We start from the raw sequence: 13,103 nt of genomic DNA, 5'->3' as shown, positions 1-13,103 counted from the left end.
TACATCCTTCAAGGACCCACTAGGTACCTCCCAGAGCTCTGGTTCTCCAGATGCAGCCTTCCTTGCTCCCATCTCCTCTGGGGTTTTGTCCCAAGGCACAGGTTTTGTCTGTGTCACTTTTGCTTCCTGATGGGCTCACCCACTCAGTGACTTGGAGCCTGGTTAGCAAGTAGCTCGTGGGTAAGGACTGAGGCCCGGAGGGTTCCACTGCTGGGCACTAAATGCTTGGCTGATAAGAGAGAGGGAGCAGGGGTGGGGGGATGGCTGCACACACATTTCATTTCCCGTTTCAGCACTGGGCCCAGGGCCCCGAAGCCCAGACCTCGGGTGGTGAGACTCAGCACACAAGCTCTGCTGAAAGGCAGTCATCGGTTCCTGAAAGCCAGCTCTCTGCGTGACAGGCTGGCTGGGATCCCACTTCTTATTGTTTTACTTGGGGAAAATTGTAATGCACTACTGTGTACCCCACACCCCCAACCCATTTCCTAAAACTAGCCTAAAGCACAGTGATGTGCCTTCGTGCAAGTGACAGCCCGTCATGTGAGAATGCTAGGTGCTTACAACATTGCCGCTTCCCGGTGACCCCTCAGTGTGGTTATTGACATTTGTCCGTTCCATAAACGTCACCTCTACGTGTAGCAGCAAATAACAAGCAGCCAACTAAACGTTACAGGGAAGATGAGAAGGAAGTTTACAATAAACGTGACTCATTTCCTGTAATGAACTGTTTTTCCCCAGTTTGGGTTAGGGGGACAGTTGTGGCAGAGAGATGCGGTGGGTCCGTCTTCACTGATGCTGAGAGTGAAGGTGTGTGCCCTGCTTGGGACCTGACATCTGGTCCTTTGCAGAGGGTGTGGCTCTCTGCCTTCTGGGAAGGTCCACAGTGATGGCAGGAGGGGAGTGGGTCTGGCTGGGAGGCTGGAGGCTGGGAGGGTTGTGGTGAGAGTAGAGGAGGGCCGTGAAGGGGCCGAGCCCAGGGCCTCCAGGTGTGCAGGCCTCCCACAGGGCTTTTTGAGGGGTCCCTGTGTTTCCACCACTCCTGGCCGGTGGGGAGGAGTTTTATTTAAGGATTATCACTTGGTTTTTATTCTTGGCTGTGCCTGGGCCTTTTGAATCGTGTGCCGAGAGGACTCCTGTTTGAGAGTTCTAGTTTTACAGGTTTAAAAATAGGCTTGAAGCTGAGTTCCTTCCTCCCTGTGACTGACTTCCCTGGAGGCTGGGTGGTGGGCCGGGCTGTGGTCCGTGCAGCCGGGTGTGTGTATTCGGCATGAGCTGAGTTCTGGCCTCTGTCTCCCTCCATGTCTGGGCGCCGTGGGCTGGTGTTGGGGGTCCACAGTCACCGGTCAGCTTGCTGACTGCCTTTCTCCCTGACCCAGAGGCCCGATGGCTGGAGCAGGTGGGTAGGCCGGCCCCTCATGGGAACGGCCGTCTAAAGTCCTCTGCCACAGGGTACTGGTTTCCTGTTTTGGGGGCTCTGTGTCACTTTGTCTCGTTCTCCTGATAGCAGTGACCTTGGGCTCGATAAGGAAATGGGACTGCAGGCGGGACCTGACGTCTTTTCTGCGATAGCATCCCCGAAAACTGCCAGAGCGTGACCTCGCTTGTTTAGACCCCGGGCCGTGAGAAGGGGGCATTAGGATGAGGAAACCAAGCTTTAGAAAGTCAAGTGGAGATCTCAGTGTGTGGGTTCTCAGGGTTCCCCAGCTCCCCATCCCATTCTGTTGCTGATTTTTCTCATGCAAGGTGGGTGGGCACAGGCTGGGTTCCTGGGGAGCCATCCCCAGTCTCCCTTCGGTGCCACAACCCCCACGGGTTGCTTTGCTCATGTTGGTTGTCCTGTTGAGTGGGAACGCAGCAAGGGGATTCATGCATTCTGGCACAAACTTCTCTCCCAGGTGCACCCTTGGGTCCTAGAAAGTTTGGAAGCCCCTGCTCATTCCTTGGGTAAGCATTTTGGCTCTTCTGGCCTCCCACAGGCTACCTTTTACCCGAGCTGCCCCTGTTGTCTGAGACGGGTCAGCAGAGGCCGCAGAGCCCTAAGCCCATGGTGGCCAACACCAGACCTTGAAAAAGAGCCAATCATCGGGCACTGTCCCAAGTGACCGGGCCAGCCCCACAGCCTCTATATGTGGTTCTTCCCACCCTGCAGAGCTGGGATTTTGTGGCTGCACAGAGGTGTGACCTCTCCTTGTGGGGGCCCCGCTTGTGACTTAGCCATGGCGGGTATGAGATAACATGCATCCTGGTCCACCTGTGAGGGTGGTGGGCCGGGCACAGGGTGTCCCAAGACGAGGTGCAGAGGGGCTCAGGAGAGCAGTCAAGCGCACGAGGCCATCAGGATGTGCTGTGGCCATCAGGGACATGCTGCCTAAGGTCACAGACTCGTGGCAGTGTCCTCTCACAGGTCCTTCTCACTGTGAGAGTTGAGATCCGTGAAGGCTGTCTGGATCAGGGCACTGTCCACAGAGGCATCAGTGGGGGCGTGGCGTGAATTCTGCCTAAGGGGCCTTTGGGGCACAGCTAGATGTTTTGTGACCTGTGAATTCCTGGGCCGGGCAGAAGGATGTCATCCCTCCCCCTTACAGGGCCACTTCCCAAGAGTTTCATCTCGGGAAGTGTGGTGGCCAGAATATTGCCCCCCCAAAGGGTCCACGTCCTAATCACTGGAACCTGTGAGCATGTCACCTTGCATGGCAGAAGGGACTTGGCAGATGTGATTGAGTTAAAGATCGGAGATGGGAGATAATCCAGGATACCTGGTGGGGAGAAGGAGGACACTGTCATCACAAGGGTCTTTGTGAGAGGGAGGAGGAGGGTCAGAGTCAAGGAGATGTGATGATGGAGTCAGAGGTCGGAGGGTTGTTACGCTGGCTGGGTCACCAGGCAAGGGATTCGTGCGCCTCTAGAAGTTGGAAACCGGCAGGAAACATTCTCCCGTAGAACCTCCCGAGGGAGCCAGGCCTGCCTACACCTTGACTTTGGCCCCAGGGACCCATCGTGGACTCTGGCCTCCAAAGCTGTGAGAGTATAATCTGTGTATATTTGAACCACTGTGTTTGTGGTCACGTCTGACAGCAGCAACAGGAAGTTAATACAGGGCTCCCTTGGGCCTTCATCACCGGCCCTGAGTGTGGCATCACATGCCCAAGCCTCACCCTGCAGGAAACCCTCTCCGCTCCCCACCTGATGGAGCAGGTCATGTCTGTGGTCCAGGCAGGCTGCCCGTGGCGGGGGTCGTGGGGTGCTGAGGATGGGCGTTGATGCGCCTGGCATCTGCGAGCCGCTCAAGATACAGGCGGCCCCATGGTCTCAGTACGGCTCTGCAGAGAGAAGGCCGTGTGCCTGCTGGAAAGGCTTGAGCAGAGAGTGTGGGTCAGAGTCCAGCTGCCATGGCCCTCTCAGCTTCCAGAGGACAGAGTCCCAGTGGGGAGGCTGGAGAGATGAGGTCACCTCTTGAAGGACCAGCTCAGCACTTTCAGGCAGGAAATTGGCCCCTTTTTCTTTCCTTACCCAGAGGGGAGAAAAAAATCGATGTTGGGGATTCATAGCGCCTCTGTCCTGGGCGAGGAGCTGGCTGTGGTCTGCACGCTGCTGTTGACCTAAATATGTCACCGCTGGGAGGGAGCACGCCGTACGATCTGCCGTTGTGGCTGAAACCATTACTTCAGGCTCAGGGAGAGGGTTGCTCAGAGGACTTTTGGGAGAGAATCTAGTCACTAAATGCCAGTCGGTTTTATTTATTTAGCTGCTTTTGTGCCCCCCATGAAAGGAGGCACTTGGAAAAGGCAGGACGCCTTGTCATGGCTTTACTGGGCACTGAGATGAGCGCTTGTCAGGCTGTATCTGGAGGCCACTGTCCCCGCATTGGCTGCAGAGGGCCTGCCCTGCTGCCACTGAGGCAGGGGGCTTTGAGGAGTGCGGGGCTTCGGGACCCGGGGCAGGAAGGAGCATGTTTGCCTCTGCTCTGCAGAGCCTTGACCCCTGGAAAGCGAGCAGGGGCAGCAACTAAGGGGTTAGGGGGCTCAGGTTGTAAGGACATGACCCCTGGGCGGCCTGAGGCCCTTTGTCTCTGAACCCCCCCCCCCATGATATGAGCTGTCTGCACACTCAAAAGCAGGCATAGTGCATCACACAGGTCTCGGGAAGGGATCGTGGGTCCACACATGTTCACATCCAGCCTGTGGTCAGCCTGGCTGCTGGTTGCCACGTGGTGGAACCTGGCTGCACGTTGACCTTTCACAGGTTAGTGACACGGTGAGGGGAGTTTGGGGACAGATGCGTTAAGGGAAATGTGGTTTCCTGTCAACGATGCTGGAGGGGCCTAAATGCCTGATGTCTGTGGATGGAGGAGGCTGCTGTGACCTTCAGATGGGGCGGATACCCACGAAGGTGATAGAGTGTATGTGGGTGTTGGGGTTCAGAAGAGCAGATGGGAAAGCACCTTGACCTTGACTAGAGCACCCTGCCCTTGGCTCCAGGAGCAAGGCTGTGAGGACATGAACCGCTCACCTCTGTTTTCCCACAAGGGCCGTCTTTGTCCCCATGTGAAGCCAGTGCAGGAGATAGAAAGCTCCCTGACTCTTGAGGAATCCACCCACGGCCTGGTCCTTGTGGGCTGGGCACACAGACCCATCCTGCAGACACTGCCAAGCCAGTGGACTTTCCCCTTGGGTGACGGGTGCTTCTACCCGTGAGGGGGCCATCACCTGGAGGGCTGGTTGACAGGTTTCTACGGAGACTCACTGTGAGGTTCATCCGCTGATGCATCCAGTGAGCCTCTATTGAGTACCAACTGTGTGCCAGGCTCACTGCTTGTGGGGCCATGTGCGTAGAGGTGGGTTCTGAGGAGGAGGCCACAGGTCTCTGCAGGCACACAGGAGGGCAGAGGATGTCTGTGTCCGCTTGAGGCCCTGGCAGTCCTTACTGGATTCAAGTCTTTTCAGAGGAAGCTGCAGGGCCCCACGTGTGCCTGGATAGACCCACTGCCCAAGGGACCGAGGTCCAGCAGGGAGCAGCTTCAAGGCTCACCTGAAGGAGCCAGTTCACACTCGTGGTACATTCTCAGAGACCCACCTTGACGCTGCTCCAGGCAGGGTGTGGTTGCCTTGTCACAGTGGTCCTTCTACTTTGACAGTGAATATTATAGGCCAGGCTTGGCATGAGGCTGAGTGGAGGTCACCATGGAACCTGGGGCTCCTGGTCTGATCACCTGTTAGGGCCATGGACAAGGTGAATGGGCAGCAGCACGTGCAAAGGCCCTGGGGCAGGATCAGACCATGGGCATTTGAAGACCTAAAGGAGGGTCCCTGTGGCTTGAACCCAGTGAGCAAAGATGAGAGAGAGTGGGAAACAAAGCCAAAGATCAGGGTGGGGCCTCCGTGGAAGGGCTCACTGGCTGGGCGCATTCTATCTCAAGCCCCGGGAGAAGCCCCTGCCAAGCTTTAAGCAGAACAACAGCAAGTTCTGACTTGGGCTTCTGGAGGACCCTCTGACTGCTGCTTGGAGCCAAATTGGAGGGTGTGTGGGGACCTAGGGGTCTAGTTAGGATCAAGCTGAGGGACAAAAGTAGATGGATGGATTTAGGGTACCTGCAGGAGTGATCCCAGCTGTGTGTCGGTGAGGCCCGGCCCATCCATGTCTGGTACCCTTCCCTCTGCTCTAAAGGAGCTGGGCTGTGAGGGTGAGCGTAGGGGTGCGGCTCTTGGCAAGGCGGGGTGGTGGTGGTGGCGAGTTGTAGCTTCCCACAGTCTGGGGCAGGGACTCTCTGCGCCCCTGTCACCTGCTCTTTGCCTGGACCAGTCTGAAGCCTGCTTCTGAGTCTAACTCAGTGTCCCCAAGTCCCTAGACAGAGGCCACTCCTTCTCTCTGATCTCCCCTTTGTGTGACCCCTAAACAAAGCTGATTCTGTGTCCTTGGGAGGCACCAAGTTCACTGTGTTGGGAGCCCTTGGTCCTCAGGACACTTAGCCATGAGAGGACAACACTGCTTCACCCTCAGGACCGAAGGGGTATCTGCAGGAAATTGAGGCCAATGGGAGCCAGGTGCGACCGCTTCCTGTGGGATTGTGTGGTGGCATCTCAGCCCCCCTGTGGGGAGGAGCTTCTCCCAAGGGGCCCGGTGGGAGCCGGCAGGGTGTGGAGGAGGCAGAGACACAGGTGCCCAGAGCAGGACCCAGCAGGCGAGGATGCAGGAGGACTCAAGCACTCCAAATATTTACTGAGTGAGCATCTTGGCACTCAGCAAATCTAAATATTTGTTCTCAGTTAGTGACAAAATCCAGCCAGTCACGAACTCTCCAGGTGCAGACACCTCCCTTTCCTCCTCGGGCACCCACCCAGGCAGGAGTCTTCCCACCACAGGCCTCTCTCTGTCTGGTCCACCCGTGTGCTGTCGGACAAGATCCTGCCGTTCACACATGGCCGCTTCTGCAGACTGGCCTGTGTCTGGGGCCTGGGGCTGCTGTAGAGACCTTGGTCTGAATGTCATGGTCTTGGGCTTGGCCCTGTGTCCCCAGGTCTGGTGAGGCAGCCAGGCCAGGAAGGGAAGCTGCTGGGTTGCCCTGAGCACCTTGCCGTCCTACCCAGGCCCCACCTGGGCCTGGTCTTCACCTGATTTTGGTGATTTAACTGGTCACATTGATCTGTCTCAGGAATGCCTTTCAGGACTTGAGCAGACATGACTTTTAACATAGGAATTTCCATTTGCAAGGTCTCAGCCTGTCAATCCCACGATCGAGGGGGTCTGTGACCCATCACTTGGACCGTGGCTACCAGAGTCCACGGTCAGCCAGATTCTACATAGAAACTGTACTTAGATGACCCTCAGCCACACTTGACGCCATCGCTGCCCAGTAACCAGCCTCAGTCCCACCTGGGCAGGTGCTGACCCTGACCCTGACCCTGACCCTGACCCTGACCCTGACACTGGGGCTATCGTGTTTGCGTGGCCGTTTGCCACTTCCCGGGCTGGTGAGTGCTGTCCTGCCCTCACAGTTGCCACCTCCCTGCTGTAGGCTCATGGGGAGAGTTGTTCCTTGCCTGCTTCGCCTTCCACAGGAGCCTCTGTTCTTCAGCTCCTGCCCCCTCCCTCTGACTTCAGAGTCCACAGGAAACATCTTCCAGTCCCCTCCTCTCTCAGACCCCTGACCCTCCTCCCTCCTCTTATGAATTTACATGCATGATCCCGATAATCCAGGATACTCTCCTGTCTCCAGGTCCTGAACGTCATCACGTCTGCAAGGTCCCTTTGTCCCTGTCAGGTTAGGATGTGGACCTCTTTGGGGCCACTGCTCAACTCACCACACACTCCCATTAAAACAACTACGTACTCAGTATTGGTGTCCATCACTGCCAGAATAAATGTCTCTACATGGTCCCCACCCCGTCTCATCTGTGACTGCCCCCAGCCCTGCGGGCCCCTCTAGCCTCAGGCCCTCTGCAAGGCTGTTCCCTCTGTGCACCCATGCTGTTCCCCAGGATCCGGCCTTGCTCTTCATTAGCTCACACCTTCTTGGTGAGGCTTTTCACGAGCCCTTTTCTCCAGCTGTGCTGGTCTGAGGTCATCACACCGCAGCTGGCAGGAGCTGTCTGTCTGCCCCTCCGAGGGCCAGATGTCTGGTGCACGTGCATGTTGGCGATGTGGGGTCCCTTCCTCCAGGGCATCCTGCTGGGTGGTGTGGTCGGTGAGGTGCTGTTTGAGTGTCTACTTTGCACCTGTTTTATTTGGTAAAGGAATCCTTGACCCTGCTTCACCTCAGATCCCATAACTATGTGAGAGAGAAACCCCAATTAGTAGTCCTGCCTGTGGGGCAGGTGGCCCTGAGTGGTCACCTGGCAGTCGGTCCTCTTCCCCACAGAGGAGGAGCTCCGGAAGCTGCGAGAAGAAACCAACGCAGAGATGCTGCGGCAGGAGCTGGACCGGGAGCGGCAACGGCGCATCGAGCTGGAGCAGAAGGTCCAGGAAGTGCTAAAGGCCAGGTGAGGAGGCGTGGGGGCCGGGAGAGGAGGCGTGGGGCCGGGTGAGGAGGCGTGGGGCCGGGACCGGGAGAGGAGGCGTGGGGCCGGGAGAGGAGGCGTGGGGAGAGGAGGCGTGGGGACCGGGAGAGGAGGCGTGGGGGCCGGGAGAGGAGGCGTGGGACCGTGGGGCTGGGAGAGGAGGCATGGGGCCGGTGAGGAGGCGTGGTGTGTTCTCAGTGCATTGGCCATGGCTGGTGTCTTACAGCGTGCCGTCACCCACAAGCGCGCCCTGTCTGGTGCACGCACATGTTTACATCCAGCCCTCCCTGGGGACCCTGATAGTATTGGTGGCCCTGTATGCCTACTTTTTATAGAATCTGTCTTCTGTTTCTAACCCCAGCCTTGTTCCATCGGTTTAATGTTTCCTTTCACCAGAGCCCCTGGGTGTCTGGCCCTCAGTCAGTTCTGAGGACACAGGGTCCCGTCTCCCGTGGGTCAGCTTGGGGACTGGCTGGGGTTATAGGAAAGGAGCATCCAGGCTAAGACCAAGGAAGCCGAGGGTCCCAGGAGCATCGAGGGCACTCCATGCTCTATCTGGGATAGGATTCAGGAACCTAGAAACAGACCCGAGGGGAGAGGTATAGGGAGAAGCAGGTTCCAGGCAAGTGACCTTCAATTTCCTGGTCATTCTGGTGCCATCTGGGATGGCTGAGGGCTGTCCAGGGTGGTTAAGCCTGTGGAGGACCCCTTCACACAGGCATGCATGCATGGACGCACGCGCACACTTCACACACATGCACACACACGCACCCCACCCCAAGCTGCAGGTGAGCTGCAGGATTAAAACAAGAGAATTATGTTTACACAAACCTCTACTTTGGTTTTTAAGAAAATTTGCTGGACAGTCACCTCAGTTTAAGCTTACTTTGTAAGGCAGAAGCCTTCTCCCGTTATGGATTCAAGAGCTATGGAGGGACAAAAGTGCCTCTCTGACTTCCATGGCTAGTGGTCGGCCCCACCCTCGTGTTTTCCTCTTGGTGTCACTTTTCCCCCAACGCCTGCGGCTGTGTTGAGGGCCACCACCTCCTGCTGCATCAGCCCACAGTGTTGTGGCTGTGGCTGGAGGTGCTCTGCAGGAATGCAGCAGACCCTGGTGACTGACCATCCAGCGCCCCCAGCCTGGGGAGTGGTCAGCGGCAGAGTGGGCCTGACCTGGACCCTGGCGTGGACTCCTCAGTGGCTTTGGTATCTGCCCTTAGGTCTCGTCATTCCAGGTCAGGGACAGATTTAAATGATTTAAAAAGATTCTTTTAGAATTGATTTTAGAGTGAAGAAGGAGAGAGACAGAGAGAGAAACATCGGTTTGTTGTTTTATGCATTCCTTGGTTGACTCTTGTGTGTGCTCTGACCAGGGATCAAACCTGCAACTTCGGCATGTCAGGATGATGTTCTAACCTACTGAGCTACCCAGCCAGGGCTGGAGAAAGTTGGACTTTAAACAATCGAGGCACATTCCCCTCCAGACTATTTGGTGGATCATTGTTGGCACAGGTTGTTTAGAAACACTTTGCAGCCTCCCAGTTATTAGGATTGCAGGCAGGGAGGGCCCCTCATTTGTCCGAGGTCCCTGTGGAGATTGTGTTGCTCTGAGACCCTCCAGGAGCCGCGGTGGGACCGCCTGCAGAACAGATAGGCTGGGACATCCTGACCCAGCCACTGACCTGTCTTCCTTTTCATTTTCAAATGACCCCTGCCTGGAGCCCTGTGCTGTCACTGTCCCCTACGTTCAGGGCGCATCACTAGCCATTCTAATAGTCTGTGTTTGATGTGAGGGGAAGAAGGTGAACTCCTTGCCACAGGAACAGCCCAGCTCCATCTCCAGCCTTCCCTCCCTGAAGGCAGCCTGCTCCGTTAGTATCTTAGGACCTGTTGGTTTCTAGCAAGTCATTGTGTCGGGACGAACACACAACCAATGACTGTGCGATACTATTACTGTGCAAACAAGCGGTAATAAGCACGAACCCAGGCAGCCCCTGCTGGCCACTCGGAGCAGGGCCCACCCTTGGCTTAGGCGAGACCTGCCCGGCAGGCCCCGAGTCCTCATGTTGCACACTTAGGCCTGGCTCTGCGAGGAGCCAGCCTGTCAGTGCTTCCTGGGTGAGCCGCCTCTTGCAGAACCCCCAGGCTTACTCTGGGAACATCCTGGTCCAGAGGCCCCGACACCTGCTCAGGAGCAGAGGGACCCCAGCGAGGGTCCTGGAGTCTCCTGTGTGCTCTAGGCTCCCGTTCTGTTTCCACTAAGTCCCCATTTACTTAGTAGCCACAGGTGTAGACCCAGCCACAGGGAAGGGTGGTGTGGAGGCTGGGCTCCTCCTCCCTGAGCAGGGCTTTCTTCCCAGGGACCCCGCCTCGGTCTCATCTTCTGTCTGTCACTTTGTGCTCACCCTACTCATCTCTGGTCTAGCTTGTCCTCTATGCCTTCTGCTTCAGGTTACAGTTTGGGGGTTACAATCCTGCAGACCGGGTTGGCTCCCAGAGATGTGGGCGTGAACCGCATTGTGTGAACAAAACAGAAAACCACACCTTCCTCCTCACCAAAGCTGAGGATGTGCACGTTCTCAGGGTCTCTTGGCCCAACGGTCCCTTTCCTGTAGGCCATTCTGTACCCCTAGGCCCCGACAGGGTTTGCCCACGGTGCCACCTTTCCCACGTCCTGGGGTCCCTGCCAGACTGGGGGCTCTGGGAGCCACAGGAACAGTGACCCAGGCCAGTGCAGAGTCAGGTGGCCAGGAGGCCAGGCCAGCTCCATCGGGGACTGCAGCTGAAAGTCGGGTCGATAGGACCCTGTAAGTCCCAGAGACGGCTCTTAGGCTGGGGGGCTGCTGAGGTCAGAGGTGGTTGGGCTGCAGGGACAGGAAGCGAGATAGGTGGCTTGGCAGGGGCCGAGCTGGGACTCGGGCACAGCCAGCCAGGGGAGGGATCAGCCTATGGCCTTGCATGGTGCCCAATAATTCCGTGTTGAGTTCCTTTATTTTTAATAGGCGGTTCATTAGCAATATGGAGCTATTATATATTCTGAGATTAACAGTAAAGAAAGAAGCAAATGTGTGTGAAAACTAACAAGAAATAAAAGAGGTATATGTTTACGAGGCACACATTTAACCGGCCAATGAAACACAAAAAGCTATGCCTGTTATGACCAGTGCTTTTGAGCAGTAAGGGTCCCAGCGGGAGCCCACTGTGGGGCGAACCCCATGGTGCGCAGTACGGTTCCTTCCGAACGCCGGAACACAACCCCAGGTTCGCCCCGCGTTTTGAACTAACAGAGGTGTTGCTCCTTCTCCCCTCTTCAAGAACCGAGGAGCAGACGGCTCAGCAGCCTCCGAGAAGCCAGGCCCAGGTGGCCAATGGAGCAGGTAGGCCCCAGCAGGCTCCCGGCTGGGTGGGGGTGGGGTGGGTGTCAACCTGTTCCCTGGGCACAAATGCTCATAGCCAGGGTCTCCGCCCGTCAGACCTGGCTTAGTGTCTGATTGTGAACTGGTGAGTCGTTACAGCAAATGCAAGTCATTCAGTCAAAACGTGGCTGTGTTTCTTGTGGACATACAGCCCAGCATGTATTTCAGTCCCTCCTCAGAGAAGTGCTGTCCTCATCACAGTGGCTATGTGGCCACTGGCCTGGCAGCTGTTTCCTGTGGCTGGTTGTCCAGTCTAGGGGATGTGCGAGCAGAGGGGGCGGCCGTGATCGGCATGTGTCCTGCACTCCCCAAGTCAGGATCCAGATCAGGGGTCCCCAAACTTTTTACACAGGGGGCCAGTTCATTGTCCCTCAGACCATTGGAGGGCCGGACTATAAAAAAAACTATGAACAAATCCCTGTGCACACTGCACATATCTTATTTTAAAGTAAAAAACCAAAACAGGAACAAATACCATATTTAAAATAAAGAACAAGTAAATTTAAATCAACAAACTAACCAGTATTTCAATGGGAACTATAGGCCTGCTTTTGGCTAATGAGATGGCCAATGTGCTCCTCTCACTGACCACCAATGAAAGAGGTGCCCCTTCTGGAAGTGCGGTGGGGCCGGATAAATGCCCTCAGGGGGCCGGCCGCATGCGGCCCTGTGGGCCCTGGTTTAGGGACTCCTGATCCAGATCCTGTTCTCCGCATCTCTCCTCCTACCACAGCTCACATTCTGTAGCTCATCCCAAACCTCACACTTTCTAAATCATTCTCCGGAAGGTGGTGAGGGAGTTCACCGGGTTTTCCACTTGGCTGTTGAGGGGCTGTACCGTGAAAAGTTGTGGCCTCTTGCTCGGACCTAGAACCCATTCCTGCAGGCTGACTATTCATGGGAAGCCCCCTGCCTGTGCTAGTTGAACTCTGAGAATTCCACTGGAAGGGCCTTAGGTTTAAGCCCTGCCCACTATAAAGAAGAAGAAACTGAGGCCTGGTGGTGGGGGTAGGGGGAGCCTTTTCCCAGGGGCAGCCGCCAGGTTGAGGCTGAACTTGGACCAGAGCCGGTCCCATCTCTCCCCTGCCCAGGTCAGGGCCTGCCCTGCTTGCCTTCAGTGGGAAGGTGGAGCATGCTCCTTTCTTGGGGTCCCTGGTGCTGGACTCGCAGGCCGTCTGGCCTGGGTGCAGAATTGGCCATTATCCCTAGAACCATGGTCTCCCTGGGTTCTCAGGCTTCATGTCCAGTGACCAGGTTCTAAGCCAGGAGCAGCACAGGAGACCCCCGGGGCCCCTGCTGTGCATAGCGACAGTGAGCCTCCTCTGGGCGTGGACATGTCAGAGAAGTGCACGGTGCAAGACCCCAATTCTGTGGGTCCCCTGTGGCTCTAGCCCCTGCCCCTCATTTCCAGGGCCCAGCCTCGAGCCAAGTCCATTGTGATAGCTGTGGTCACAGGAGCGGGGTCTCGGTGAGAGAACTAGGGTGAGGGAGGGACCCCACCAAATGCAGCCCCAGCATGAGGGAGGTGGGGATAGGTGCTCTGTGTGCAGGGCTTGTCCTACAGCCAGGGCAGAGGAGCTCAGGACCCCCAAAACCCATCTGCTCAGAGCAGGCCTGACTGATACCTGGGGGTCGGCACACTACAGCCTGTTGGCATCTACATTTTTAATATTTTTTACATTTTTTTAATGGT

General features: G+C 56.5%; 1 protein-coding gene across 5 annotated transcripts in view; it reads left to right on the top strand.

The window, feature by feature from the left end:
• GRAMD4 (GRAM domain containing 4) overlaps positions 1–13,103 on the top strand; it is a 78,471-nt gene that overhangs the window by 51,668 nt on the left and 13,700 nt on the right. For all 5 annotated transcript variants that reach the window (XM_066255080.1, XM_066255073.1, XM_066255098.1 and 2 more), the window contains exons 4-5: positions 7,856–7,976; positions 11,310–11,371. In XM_066255080.1, the coding sequence (XP_066111177.1) occupies positions 7,856–7,976; positions 11,310–11,371 (183 nt within the window). The remainder of the gene's footprint in view (positions 1–7,855; positions 7,977–11,309; positions 11,372–13,103) is intronic.

Source organism: Saccopteryx bilineata, chromosome 1 (genome assembly GCF_036850765.1).
Source record: "Saccopteryx bilineata isolate mSacBil1 chromosome 1, mSacBil1_pri_phased_curated, whole genome shotgun sequence".
NCBI classification, from domain to species: domain Eukaryota; kingdom Metazoa; phylum Chordata; class Mammalia; order Chiroptera; family Emballonuridae; genus Saccopteryx; species Saccopteryx bilineata.
Note: the sequence above shows the minus strand (reverse complement) of the source record. Positions and strands in the feature narration are given on the sequence as shown.